This window comes from Lissotriton helveticus, chromosome 5_1 (genome assembly GCF_964261635.1).
Source record: "Lissotriton helveticus chromosome 5_1, aLisHel1.1, whole genome shotgun sequence".
Taxonomy (NCBI): Eukaryota; Metazoa; Chordata; class Amphibia; order Caudata; family Salamandridae; genus Lissotriton; species Lissotriton helveticus.
The window spans coordinates 719,301,570-719,316,448 of record NC_136065.1 but is presented as its reverse complement, the minus strand read 5'-3'; the positions used below and the strand labels follow the sequence as shown (position 1 = coordinate 719,316,448).

The window sequence follows — 14,879 nt, the reverse complement described above, 5'->3', positions numbered from 1 at the left end:
GTTTCCAAGTACCTTAAGGTCCGAGCTTCCCTCTTACGAAGTTTGAGGTCCGAATCCCTTGTGGAGGCTGCAATACCCGTACCCCTGTGCAATGCATACTTTTGCAAGTGCATATGCTTGGGGCGTTCCTAAAACAAGTGCACTGGGCTTCGAGCAGCACTGAACTCTGGCACCATTTCCACCAAAGAACTCCGGCCTCCTCGCACCGAGTGTTCTGTGGCCTGTTGCTTTGTGAAACTGCTACAGGTCCCCTCACGACTCCTGTGCCTCTGGCCTGTGGGTCCTCTTGCGGGTCAACACTGCTTTCCTTGGGCTCCCTTGGTTGCTACAGGCTTGCTCAACTCCTCTGTGTTTGGTGAGTCTCCTGAACCTTACTAGTGCAAACCGTAACCTTTCTTGACCATCTTTGTGGGTTGCCACTGCCAAGGCTTGTTGGTGCTCCAGCTGGACACTGACCCCTAAGCACTCAACATCCTTCGTGGGACAGCTCGAATCCGGCTCCTGGTCGTCCTCGACGTCTCCTGGTCCCTTTGGCTGCAGAGTCAAGAACCCCCTCAATGCACCTGAAGCACCCAACATCGGTGGGCATTAGTCTCCTGAGCCCCTGGTCACTCCTGAGTGACCCAGACTCTGTCCCCTCTGCTTTCAGGTACTCTTCATCAAGAATCCCCCTTTGGATCCTGACGTACACTTTCCTTCTTCCCAGCAATGGCTCTTCTTCAAAGTCCTCCATAAAGATCGATGGCAGTTTCCAACGCCACTTCAGACCTATGCACCCGTCCTCCCTGGGTTAGGTTACTCTGGTACTACGGTATCTACAGGTGGGGTGGCTCTCCAACCTCCTAAGTTCCATGGGGCTTCTTTGAAGTCCACTCAGAAGTGTCCTTAAACGCAAAAACTGTGACTCTCCCATAGAATTGTACTGCGCACGCGGTCGTGTTCCCAGGCTGCACCCGTCCCCCGTGGGGTCCCTACTTACTCACCTTAGGTGGTTCCTTGGGGTCCCAGCGATTCTACACCCTCTAGACACTGTCTTGACTCGAGTCGTGGTTCTTATACCACTATTTTAGTATATGGTTTGGTCTCCCCCTGGAGCCCACGGTGTATTAGTGCTACTTATGATTGTTTCTGTGCTACAGTATTGTGTGCTTTGTGTTTATCTGCGTGTAACAGATATTATGACGTATTTAGAATGTGTTATAATAATAAATACATATTTCTATAACTACTGTGTGGTTCTCCTTTCATTTTACCAATACAATAAGGTTGCATTCTGGTAAAACAACCTGCTTAACATTTCTTCAAGACTAAGCCTGAAGGCTGATCTCCACAGCTACCACTTGAATAGCTTTCTAAGGTTATCTTTGGCCTCTTAAATCACCATAAGGGTTGTTTGGACTGGTGCAAGTTGCCCACTTTAATTAGTGGACAGCATATAGCAGGCCCACTTCTCACACTGACGAAACGGGAGCATGATCAAATTTGAAGATTTACAAACAGAATATCAGATGGCCAACTCAGAGTGATACTGCTATCAGCAGTTAATACATGCCCTTAGATGTCACATACCGGAGGGGGATGTTTTACTCGAATACTCCCAGCTGGAGGACTGACTATTATTTGACCCCATGGTGGAGAAGGCTTACTCTCTCACCTTCTGCAAAATCATGAGTAATTCCCCGGATCCCTGGTTTCCTTGAGGGAGGCATGGGAAACAGACTTTGGGCTCCAGGAAGATGAGGATTGGTGGGGGGTTGTCCAGAGTCCCAGGGAGATTGCCATATGAGCGAGATTTAGATTGGTCCAACTCTCGATCTTACATAGGTCATACGCCCCCAGAACACTTAAACATCGATTGGGTCAATACTACACAGACCAATGTACTTGAGGTGGGAACCTTCTTTCATATTATCTGGGCCTGCCCCAAAGGTTGTTATTGAAATGGGGTGACCCAGAACATGGCAATTGTCTTAGGACTGCAGGTTCCGGGGGAAGCAAGGTGGCACCTACTGGGAGTGACAGGGGAGGTACACTGGCCTGCACACACTAAAACATGGCTCATGCTAGCCTCGGGTTGGCAAACAGAAACATTGAGAGGAAGTGGGAAACTACCACTCCCTCCAAGATTAGAGACTGAGAACATGACCTAGATTGGGGCCAATAGGCAGAGAAAAACGGTCTACCAAAGTAGAGGGTGCCCCACAAAATGGGAAAAGATTTGGACCTCATGCGAGAAGTACAGAAACTAATTGTGTGGAATCGTGGAGGTAAAGCAATGATATAGGGACTGGAAATTCGGGATGCAGTATTAAGATATTGTGAGTCCTGTATAACTTCTTTCTGCTAATTTCTGTTCGATGGCATCCTGTCTCTGTATTATTGCAAAGGTGTACCAAGAAATTAAAAAAAAAAAAAAAAGATGTTTAGTCTTGTGTGACGAATATCTTTGAATCTGTGTAATTATCAAACTTTCAGATAATATTTCCCAATTTGAATATCATATTAGATTTTTCATCATTAAGACGTCAAGAATATGTCTAAGACTTTGTGGTATGCTTCTGTGCTTTGAGACATGGTAGTCATTTTCCATAATCTACACAAGGACACTAGGTTCCTTTGTCTATGAATGTTTCTAGGATATACAGCATCACCACTGCACATTTCCAAGGTATGCGTCCATTCAGTGTTAAGATGTCCATGAATGATTTTTATTTTTCACTCGTGCTTTATACACCAGTCCCTGGATTACAAACCTGTCCCGCTGCAAATGGGAGAAGAGGTTGAATATATGCTGGCCCTGAAGCAAGAGCTGAGAGGAGCTATGAAGAACCTGCCTTACTATGTAAAGCCTGCAGCACCCAAAAAAGGTACTTCCAAATTTTATATTTTTCCTCTATGCAAGCATTTAAAGCTACATTCCGGTCTTTTCTTGTTCGATGTATCGGAGACTGCTCTAAAAAAACTAATCTGTGCCATCACTGTTTACCTAACCTAGCTCTGCTTTTCTCCCCGTGCCCTGCGGTAACAAAATTGCAGCCACCAGGTCGAGTTGGGGACGGTTGTTTCGTGTGACATCATAAGTAGGCTTTACTGGTCAATTGAGTTAAGCTGCTCGGTTAAAGTCAGAATTATTAATAACGTAGAACTAGAGGACAATTTCCTAGACAAACGTTGGATAAGACATCTCCTGGTGCAATCATAAATGGGCCACTTGTGATACATGCAGATGTGTTACATTGTTAGATCAGATTTAGGTGAGAGAAAGGCAGATACATGAAGACGTCTGGTGCAAGTACAGCAAAGGCACAGCAAATATCCGGAAACTGCAAAACTTGTCTATTTCCAGGATGCTACGCGATAAGGTTGGCGCCTGCATATATGTAAATCCTCATTACCTCCTCGTAAGTCGTCCTTGCCACGTGATCAACAAAGTGAGCTTCAGCTTCACACCAGAACCCTTCAAAGCAAGAGTTAACCTCCCATCCCTTCCCAACATGTCCTACCCATATCACCCTTGACGTCTGTAAGAGGAGGGCCGGCCCAACCCCCAGCCTATTATTTTGGTTCTGTGCTGACTTTCCAAGGTGCGCTGTCAGGTAAAGTGTGTTCCTGCTGTATCAGGTACTTGAGTCCCGGGTTGGTGACCCTGTTCTAGCGGGCCCATGGGCTTTGCAACCCTCCCCCTTCCTTCCCCCGTTTTTCTCACTATAGGGCGGTTAGGTTCTGCCTTAGAGAGCCAAGGGATAATAGGGGGGTGGCCAAGGAGGTCTGGGGCTCTGCCTATCGGCCCCTTCTGCCCGCGCAACTTTATGGGCATTTTTGTGACTGGAGATGCCTTGCCCAAGGGCCCCCCCTTCTATGGCCTGGGCCTTTACGTGAGTCTGTTTTCCCCGCCCTGCTTGCTGTTAGGCATGGGGGGCCCAACGGACCGTTCTCTGGTCCCTGGCGTGCTTTCTGCTACTTTGGCATTGAGCGTGGGGCCCGCGGGGAGCTTGCAATGGCCTGTACGGTTTCGGATGCCAGTCCGTGCAGGTTGCGGCAGGGCCCGCTTGAATTTCTCGAGCTTCAAGGAGCTCCAAAAGGCTTACCTGGCTTAAGCGTCCAGGCGTGCACAGTTCCCAGCGCCGTCTTCGGTCCAACCGGCCTCTTCCGCCCATATTCGTAGTGCGGCACGGGCGGTTGTCGCAGTCTTCGCTGTGAGACTGCTTATGGGGGAGCGCAATTTCCGCCTTTTTGTGTCCGGTCTCCTGCCAGGCTGGTCCGGGTTTGTTTGGCTTCCCTCGCGGCTGGTTGCTGGGCAACAGGTGCAGCTAATCATTGCTGTTCCCTAGGCGGTTTCTGGCAGTGTTTTTTTTTTTTTTGCCTTTTTAAAGTCACTGACTTTTTTGCTCATTGTCTGTGTCTGTATAACTGGCAACTTGCATATTTTTCTCTCCTGTGTGGGTTTCCTACTGTTGTTGCTCTTGGAGCAGGGGGCATATCTTCCTGTGGTGGCTGGCTCGAGCTCCCAGGTTCCTGCTGAGGCCCTGTCTTAACAGTCCATCCAGGCTATGATCCAGGCTGCGGTAACAGTGGCCTTTGATGAGCACGAAGGGGGGAAGGGTCCCTCTCCGAGGTGAAGTCGGAGAGGCGGACAGCTTGGTGGCGATTGCTGAGGAAAGAGGTGATCCATTTTAGGGGGATGCCCTGGATGCCGGCGCCCTCGACTCGTTCCACCAAGAGCTTGTGGTCGAAGGCAGACGACAAATCTAGGAGGACAAGAGCCTGAGAGATGTTTTGGTCCGCCCCCTTTCTTAGTTCATCATGAACTGCCAACATGATGGATTCAGTGGAGTTTTCGGGTCTAAAACCCGCTTGGTGTGGGTCCAGGTAGTGCGAGTGTTCCACAAATGCACTTAGGCAGCTTGTGACATAAGCTTCCAGGATTTTTGCCAGGAAGGGTAAAAGCGAGATGGGTTGGAAGTTGCTGGGTACGATAGGGTCGGCCCCTGCTTTTTTCAGGATGGGTCTTACTTCTGCCATTTTAAAACAGTTAGGGACAATGCCTGTGGACAGGGAGTTGTTAAGGAGGGATAATGGAGTTTCGGGGAACTGAAGAAAGATCTCACGGGCAATGTGAGGGGCAGCTGTCTGTGGGGGTACCAGAACGGACTTTTTTAAGGAGGGAGAAGAAAGTGTCTTGCGTGATGGGTGGGAAGAAGTCAAATGAGAGCGGGTTGTGATATGTCTGAACAGACTCCGCGGGAGATACGTTCTTGGGAATGCTGGCTTTGATTATGGCGATTTTGTCGAAGAAGTAAGAGGTGAGGGAGTCACAGAGCTTTTGTGATGTGACTAGTTTGGTGGTGATCTGGTTAGGCTTGAAGAGCTCGTCCACGATGGAGAAAATTTATTTCGCTTTGTTGTCTGAGTTAAGGATTTTTAATGAGAAATATTCTGATTTAGCTTTCAGAATGGCAGCTTTGTATTCCTGAAGAACCCTCATGAACGAGGATTTTTTTATGGGGCAATAATTCTGTCTCCACTTGCGCTCCGATTGACGCAGGGTCAGTTTCATCTCTTTTAGGTTGTTGGTGAACCAGCGTTGAGCGTCATGTGGTCTCCTACCATTTATCTTCTTGAGTGGGGCCAGTCTGTCTCTGCCTGTGGCCAGCAAGGCATTGATGTTATCAGCCTGGGCATGGAGAGATGATTGGAGGTCATCGGGTCTGAGGCTGGGGGGCTTAGAGGTAGCTAAGAGGGAGCAGAGCTCGGCGATGTCAACCCGACTCCAGTTCCTTGCCTGGCCGGTCCCTGGGAGAGGGGTTTTATTAGTGGAGGGGATCGGGAGGGAAAAGGAAATGAAATGGTGGTCCGACCAGGTACATGGATTGACCTGTATGTCTAAGTTCTCCTGGTTGGATGACCAGACCTGGTCTAGTGTATGCCCTTTAGTGTGGGTGGCTACCTTGATGTGCTGTGTAAGGTTCATCCCAATCAGTAGCTCTGTGAAAGCCACTGAAGAGGGGCACTCGCGTGCATCACCTGGCCAGTACTTGAAGTCGTCAATAACTAGTAGTCTGGCATGATTTATGGCAAGTTCTGCGATTGTGTTTCCAAAAACTTGAGGAAAAGTGGGCATATGGCTGGGAGGTCTGTAGACTAACGCACACACAAGTGGGGAAGCGGGTGAGACCAGTTTACAGAGAAGGCCGTCTACCAAAGGGATTTTTGAGGTAGAGAGGGAGGTGAATTTGTGGGCTTGTGAAATTATGACTGCCACCCCACCACCTGCCTTAGACTCTGATCTATTGGCCTGAAGAGCGTAGTAGTTATTGGGGATGGCTGCCAGCATATCTGGGGATGATTCCTCAGTCAGCCAGGTTTCGGTTAGGAGCAAAATGTCGGGCTTATGGGTGTCTAAGAGATAGAAGATCTCTAATTGATGCTTGACCATTGATCGGGTATTAAGATACTAGATGGACAAGCTATCAAGGGTCTGTGTTCTCAGAGGGGAGGGAGGTATGGGGGGGGAATATCCCTGTGTGGCTTGATGCGTGAGGGGGGTTCCGGTGGGAGGGGGATGGTATCGCCAATCGTGGTCTTAGGCAATAGCAGCCCAAATTCCCTCAAAGTTTTGCTGGTGTCAGGGGAGATGGCCTGGAATGACCATAGTGAGAGTAGTTTGGCTCGAGAATAATGGCGGGGGAATTGGGCAGGGTGCGTGGCTCCTGGCCCCGGCCGGGCGCAGACGGGCTGGCCCTTGGCGCGCCCCCGCTGCGCTCATCCGCTGCACGACGGGTAGCACATAGGGAGATATAGGCTGCGAGCCCGCCGCTAGTTGTGGAGCTCCGTCCCCAACTGCCACAGAAGAGGTACTGCTGCCTGTGTCAGCCTGCACCCTCCACAACAATCGGGATAACCCGTGGTGGACTGGGGTGCAGGCGGAGGGCAGGGCAGGAAAGTGCAGGTGAGAGAATTACAATCTCAAGAAGTAATGTGCAAATTAGCAATTATTTTTTTTAAAAACTGTTAAAATCAAGATCAAGCGGTCAAATGATTATGGCTGAGTAGAGTGACACACCCAGACTTACATGACCAGTTTCTATGCCGCTACAGTCTGCAATCAGGCGTCCTTCTGCAGTACCAGCGCAAGGAGTCTGAATCCCTTCCTTCTGCATTTTTCCATCAAGGAGGTGATTGAAAATGAGTGGCTGGAGGTCGATAAACAAGCTTTCCCTAGGTATCTGGCCAAGCGCTACCCCCTCCCTCTGTGAAGGTGGACTCTCTCATGGCTGGGCTGGCCACTCAGGGCTTCATCATTTCCGAGGACGCTTCTCCTTTGGATGTGGGCCTATGAGGCGGCCAACTTTTCCATCCCTGCTTCTACTTACTTGACTTACACGGTCCAGTCCTTGTTGAAGGACTTCCAGGCTTTAGCAGAGCTGCTGGACCAGGGGGCTGATGTGTTTCCTACCTTGGCGCTGATGGAGCAACAAACTTGCCTCCTGTTGGACATCTCGTTTGATACCTTGGGGCCGCAGCTGCGGCTGGTGGCACTGCGATTCAAACTCTGCGTCAGGTCTGGCTTTGCCACTGGAAGGCAGATGCTACCCAGAAGGCGATCCTGATGAAGATCCTCTTTTCAGGGTCTAAGCTACTCGGGGCATCGTTGGAAGACATGGTAAAAATATCAGCGGAGGACTGGAAGCTGTTGGCTCCCAGCAGATCATCCAGGGGCCGTTTATTTCGGCCCAAGAAGGCGTTCTGTTCCATGTTTGCGGCTAGTAGTAGTGTGCCCTTCCGAGGACGGGGTCGTAGCCAGGACACCCTATTCTTCAACAAATCCCGGTCTCAGCCTGCGGCCTCTTCCTCCACTCCCAAGTCCTGAATATCTTTTGGTCCCGCCAGGGAATTATCCGTTGGGTGGGTGCCTACGCCTTTTCATCTCAGCTTGGAAGTACTCATTCTGGGATCCGTGGGCTCTCCGGGATGGTTTTTCGATTGTGTTCAGCTCCACTCCTCCAGACGCTTTCCACGCCACCCCCCTGCCTTACTTTCCAGTGAGACGGGTGGCCCTGCTGGCCAGCATTCAGGATCTTCTCAGCAAGGGGGCTATTTGGCCTGTTCCGCCGTCTCAGAGGGGATGTGGCGACTATTCCATCCTGTTCTTGGTGAGGAAGGTGTCTGGGGACTTTTGTCCTGTTCTGGACTTAATATGGGGCATGAAAGAATTAACCCGATTTAAGTTGAAATTGCTCTCTCTACAGGAGATTCTGCCGCTGCTGGTTCATGGGGGAAGTGATCGGATCACTGGATTATCTGGACGCCTACCTCCATGTGCCCGTCCATCCATCTTCTCAGCGTTTCCTTAGGTTCTGTGAAGGGGGCCGCTACTACCAGTTCCAAGTACTTCCTTTTGGGTTGTCATCTGCCCCAAGGGTTATCACTAAGGTTCTAGCCCCTTTGTTCCGTATCTTCCACCGGGAGGGGATCAGGGTTTTTCCGTATCTTGATGACTGGCTGATTTCTGCCTCTTCTGGTTTTTCCAAGCTGAGGCTTCACGTCAAGAGGGTCTGCGTGGTGTTGTCTTCCCATGGGTTCCTGATTAACCTCAAGAAATCTCACCTGTCGCCAACCCAGGACTTAGTTTTCATTGGGGGTCATCTGGACATGATCCGGGGGATGGTGTTCTTGCCCCTGGAACGGCAGAACACCTTGTGGCGGGATCTGGGTTGCCTTCTGGGTCTGGATTCCGCTCCGGTCCATCAATGGTTGAGGGTTCAGGGGTTGATGTCTGCTTCCATCATTGTACTGCCTTGGGCTCACCTCCACTTATACCCCCTGGTGAATCATCTCCTGTCCCACTGGGATCTCTGCTTGGAGGATTACGAGGTTCCGGTGGTGGTGTCCCCTCAGATTTGTGCCGACCTGGGCTGGTGGTTGGTGGAGGCACATCTCTCCAGGGGTCTCCCCATCCTGGGTGGTCACGACTGACGCCAGTCACCTCGACTGGGGGCGACCATGGGATCTTGGTCTTTTCAGGGTCAGTGGGATCTTCAAGTGAAGTGCTCCTCCAACTTTCGGGTACTGAAGGCGGTTCTGATGGCTTGCCGGGAGTTTGCCCCTTCTCTCCATGGTCGGCATGTGCTGATTCGGACGGACAATCGGGTGATGCAGGGGTACATCAGCCATCAGGGGGGTTGCTGGGCTCGCTCCCTTTGGCTGCTTACCCAGGAGCTGATGTCCTGGGCGGAGTCTACGATCCTGTACTGCAAGGCTGTGAAACTCCCGGGGAAAGAGAATGTGAAGGCGGACCACCTGAGCCGGGTGTTTCCTCATCTGTCTGCCCTCTCCCAGGAAGTCTCTGTGTTCAGGTACCTGGTGGCTCTGTTTGGCCGTCCGCAGAAAGACTTGTTCGCGGACGAGTTCAATGCTCTATTGCCCTGTTTCTGCACGCTCCATCCATGCCCGGGTGCCTGTAGGGTGGATGCATTGTTGTACCTTTGGCCACACTGCCTCCTGTATGCCTTTCCCCCGTTTCCCTTGACCCTGCGTGTCCTGTGCAAGAACTTCTGGGAGAAGGCGTTCGTTCTATTGATGGTTTCTGGTTGGGTTCGCCACCTCTGGTTTCCTCTTCTGTGCAAGCTGGCTCTTCAGGAGTGCTGGCCGGTTCTGTATCTGCCCGGTTCTGGATCTGCCCAATCCATTGTGGGCCCTTCGTTCCCTTTGGAGAGGTTGCGCCGGCTCCATCTACAGGCTTGGCTCTTGAGAAGGTGGCCTTGCTGGCCGAAGGGTGTTCTGTGGGGGTGGTAGAATTGCAGCAGGGTTCCCACAGGTCTTCTACTCTGCTGTCTTATTTCTGCCATTTGTCTGACTTTTCTCGTTGGTCTGGGCTGAACGGGGTCAACCCTGTCTCGGTGGATCCCTTGAGGGTCCTTGCTTTCCTTGCTGAGGGGTTTTCCCTGGGTTTGGCTCCCTCCACTCTGCGGGCTGAATGGGCGGCCCTACAGGCTTTCCGCAGTCTGGGCCTGGACGGCCTCGATCCTTTGGTGGTTTGCTTGCTGCGGAGTTGTTTTTTGCAGCGTCCTCCGGCTATTTGCCTGGCTCCTCCCAGGGATCTTCCGTTGGTTTTGCAGGCCCTCCAGGGTGCTCCCTTTGAGCCACTGGGCTCGATGGATTGGAAGTTTCTCACATTCAAGGTGGTGTTTTTGGTGGCGATTGTCCATGGGGGTAGGATGGGCGAGCTAGGCTCTTTCCTTCGGTCTCCTCCCTTCTTGCGGGTTCTCCCCGATTGTCTGGTTTTGCACCCTGACCCTCGTTTTCTTCTCAAGGTCCCTTCGGTCATGAATCGCTCCCATGAGGTGGTCTTGCTTTCTTTTCCTCCGGCGGTCGACACAGGTTCTGATGCCTCTCTGTCCCTGCTGGATATTCGGCGGGCGGCCATGGTTTATCTGGACCGCACATCCGCCTTCTGTTGTTGTTACAGCTTGTTTGTGGCTTTTGGTCCAGTCCGGTCTGGTCACAAGCCTTCCGTCTCCACGTTGAGTCGGTGGATTGAGCAGGCTAAATTGCTGGCCTATGGGTCCCAGATGTCTGAGCTCCCGGCCGGGGTTGAGGTTCATTCCACGTGTGGCCTGTCTGTGTCGTGGACCTCTATAAAGGGGGTTTCAACTGAAAATATTTGCAGGGCTGCGACCTGGGCCTCCCCGCACATGTTTATGGAGCACTACCGGGTGGTTTTGAGTGGATCTCCTCCTGGGGATTTTGCGGAGGCGGTTCTGGGTGCTGGGTCCTCCGTCCCTTGATTTGGCCTTCTGGGTTTTCCTTTGTGGTTTGTTCTATGTATTTTGTACACTGGATTAAATCTTGGTTTTTTTTTTTGCATCATGTACTCCTTGTCGGTGGTTTACGAGGAGGTAATGTCCCGGTTACTTACTGGTACTCTTCATTACTGCGAGTATTGTCTTCCTCGCCACATGAGTTCCCATCCCTCCCTCCCTGGAGTGCTAGCGGCTTCATATTTGGCTTGGTAGTTCTTCAGGCTGGGGGTTGGGCCGGCCCTCTTCTTACAGAGGTCATGGGTGATATGGGTCAGCCATGTTGAGAAGGGATGGAAGGCTAACTTTTGCTTTGGAGGGTTCTGGTATGGAGCTGAAACTCACTTCGTTGATCATGTGGCAAGGAAGACAATGCTCGGAGTGATGAAGATTACCAGTAAGTAACCAGGGCATTACTCTTGAGTCAGGCACAATACATATCTCGAGCACCAAGGTACCCACAGGTATGTGTCTGTGATTAACTAATGATCCAATTAAATAAATAATGTCTTAATTAGTTCTTGCATGATGGACAAGCGCAAGGAAACATCAGCAGCACACTGACATGTTTTATCTGTATGCTGATACTTGTGACCTGAATGAAGTTGGAGGTGTAAAAGCAAATAAGAAAAGTATGTTATGGTTGTTTGCCTTCAATTTTAACTGATGTCCCTGTTTAAAAAAAAAATATTGAAGAAGGTGGTTGTGAGGCATTGAATAGGGGTTAGGCAGGAGGGGCAGTACAAGGGTGGGTATTAAGTGACTGTAAATATAGGTTAAGAAAGTCTGCACAACAAGCGGATTACTAATGACATTGGCAAGGACCAGTATGTTTAGATCTGGAGTTTAACGTTTCGGGGATAGCACAGGATTTTTGGTCAAGTTCCAAAACTTAAATTAGAGCCCAAGTCTTCAAGTTTCAAGGGTCTTCTTCCACCTTTAGAGTATCGTTGTTATGGACCTGGGCTAGAAACGTATCAACTTTCGAAGCAGAAGAGTTTTCGGGGTTGTCTAGGTGGTATTGTAATAGATCTCTGTCCCATCTAATACAGTCATAGTGTTACGATTTCCATATAATGGTGGGCCCTATCTGCAGGTGTGATGCCATTTGCAATAGGTTAAAACATTTTTTGAGGACAGGGTAATGTCTAAATTTTACCACAAGGAAATTACTCTGGGCCATCGAGATTAAATCAAAAATAAATAATGAACTTTAAGCAGTTTCTCTGCAGGCCGCATTAGCTAAATCTGCTGCAGCTTCAAAGTGGACATTTTCATTTGATCAGGTTGCAGTGCAGATTTTCTCTTAGCAAAGACTTTAATTTAGTATAAGTTGCATTTGTTTGTTTTACATGTTTGTGCACAGGTAATAATGAAGCAGCAGATTTATTCTGACGCACTCAACAACTCTTTGGTGTCTGTGACCATGTCTTGTGTCGTCTCTGTATCTTTCCTTGTCTGCAGGATCAGTATTTGTATTCTTGAACTTCCTGTAGCTCGGTGGCTATTTTTGTGCCCTAATGGTATTCATATCCCTTCTTAGATGTGGAGCGTTACTCGGATAAATATCAGACTTCAGGACCTATGGATAACGCAATAGACTGGAACCCTGGTAGGTTCATCAAGAATGTCGGCATTGTGCTGTGACTTGCGCATTAGTAAAAGGTCATCTTTAAAGGTGTTGCCGCACAGTGTTGTTTTAAACCAGCAACAGCACTGCATTGTTAAGTTGTGTACTGTCTTACCACGCTTCTTCATATTGTTCTTATTAATGCATTATCTTGTTTTACATGTGCAGTTGCTTTCACTTATTTAGCTTTTGGTGTAGATACATTTATTTATTATTTTCACAACTTTTATGTAGATGCCCAGGGAATCTGGCCATATGATTCACTTTACAAATTCTTCACCTTAAAAATTGGAAACATATATGGACTGGTGTGTTTAATCTGCACCATAAACAAATAGTATAATATGTCAAATGTATAATTCTTTTTTATTGCAGAGCACTTTACAGCTGGTAAAGACATGGTGAGCTTTCCTTAGACATCATTGTAAAACAATAATCAAAACACAAGACAGATAGGGCCCCATGCCACATTTCTTAAAACAGAACGAGAGGTGATCATAGGAAAATAAAATCTGAAAATCTGTTTTTCTACGCAGATTGGAAGCGACTGCCCCCAGAGCTGAAGATTCGGGTTCGAAAAGTGCAAAAAGACCGTAAGTACATCTTCAACAACCTAGGTATAAGCAATCCATGAGTGTGGTTGGGTGGTACAAAAATCCAAGTAGTAAAGTAGTATGAATTCTAATTTTGATGCATTTTTGCAACAGTTACAAAGGGTCTAATTAACAAAGGTACACGTAGCAGTTTTGTGGATGTTTACTCTTTTTAGGGATTCACAAACTCTGATTTTATAGTAACTTTATGTGAAGACTCCACAGTGGGGGCAGAGAACTAACATAAAAAGATAGGCCTGTGAGCGGAGTCTCTACAGTCGTAAAGTTAATGTTAAATCTGAGTTTGTGTCATTCCGACACATTCCGAAACGCGCTCACCGCCAGCCCCCTTGGACCAAACCAAACATGGCAGATATAACTCCCTGTATAAGATATTCAGGAAAAGACATAATAAAACTTAACTCCACCCCCAATAACCATAGATGTACTATCTTTCATCCTGAAACTTTATCCCCTACGATCCCAGTCTACTGTGTTGGCTGCACTGTCAACATACCTAATTTTATAAACCAGCCTGTTCGTGAAAGAAGCCCCACTCAACCTCCTACCAAGCAGAATGCCCTCAAACATCCTTGGAAATTTGCTCTGTTTAATGCTAGGTCTCTAGTGAAACTTAGCATAGAAATCGCCTCCCTCATTACAGAGGAGAACATACACGCAGCTTTCACCACGGAGACATGGACAGATATGGCATCTGGACCCGATCTTGTTAAAGCTACCCCCCTGACTACTTCTGCTATACACTTAATAGACAACAGAAACGTAGTGGGGGCCTTGCTATCATCTACCATCATTCGATCACGGCGTCTTTTAATCCCTTAGCTATAGAAGACTGTGAAGCACTTGAATTTTGCCTCAAACTATCCCATTATTACAAATTTAGAGACACCTTCCTCTATAGAGCACCAGGTCCGAGAGGCCCTGTTCCAACATAAATCGCAGGTAGTATATGCAGTATTCGTAGACTTTACCACTGCTTTCGACAAGGTCGATCGAGTTAAACTTTGGAACAAATTACAGAAAATGGGAATACCACAACATCTCCTCCATTTAATATCATCATTGTACTCTGGGACTTGGTGCCAAGTCCAAATGGGGAGGGAGAAGGGTCTAACCTCCCCATTTCCAACTTCAAACGGCCTGCGACAGGGGTGTCTTTTAGCCCCCCTATTATTCTCCCTGTGTTTGAGCGATCTACCAGAAACTCTTAATCAGGTCAATAACTTTCCGCCGAAGATTGCTTCCACCAAAATTCACTGCCTGATGTACGCCGATGATGTAGTAATCTTGGATCTGACTCCCTTCGGTCTCCAACAAAACCTCAAGGCACTCACCACATATACAGATGAAAACTATCTAATCCCAAATACCACTAAAACAAAAATTCTACCATTTACAGGAAAGAAGAGTGGACTTATTGCAATTATAACTGGCTACTAGGAGGTAATCCATTGGAAATCGTAAAAGAATATATATATCTTGGGCGAACATTTACTCAGACTTTGCGCAACCAGCCTCATTTGTAAAAAATGGGACATAAAGCAGATGCCCATACAGGGGCTCTCCAAAGACTTTACTCATCCACTGGTCAAAGACAATTCTCCTCCCTGCTCCAGGTTTATAATGCGAAAATTCCTGCAGTTTTATCATTTGCAATAGAACATATTCCAATAAAAGAATGGTCTCAAATAGATGTAAAAGAAGGGAAAATCCTGCAGAAGTTAACCAGGATGCCGCAAGCTGTTCCGGTTCAAGCTCTCAGGCTAGAACTATCGTTAGTTAGTTCCTATGCCAGAGGGATCATAAACATAATTAGATGGGCATATAACCTGGCTC

At 48.5% G+C, this 14,879-nt stretch overlaps 1 protein-coding gene across 1 annotated transcript in view; it reads left to right on the top strand.

Annotated features, from left to right (window-relative positions):
* POLR3GL (RNA polymerase III subunit GL) overlaps window positions 1-14,879 on the top strand; it is a 184,086-nt gene that overhangs the window by 66,184 nt on the left and 103,023 nt on the right. The window contains exons 3-5 of the mRNA XM_078643138.1: window positions 2,738-2,867; window positions 12,343-12,411; window positions 12,966-13,022. Coding sequence (XP_078499264.1) covers window positions 2,738-2,867; window positions 12,343-12,411; window positions 12,966-13,022 — 256 coding nt within the window. The remainder of the gene's footprint in view (window positions 1-2,737; window positions 2,868-12,342; window positions 12,412-12,965; window positions 13,023-14,879) is intronic.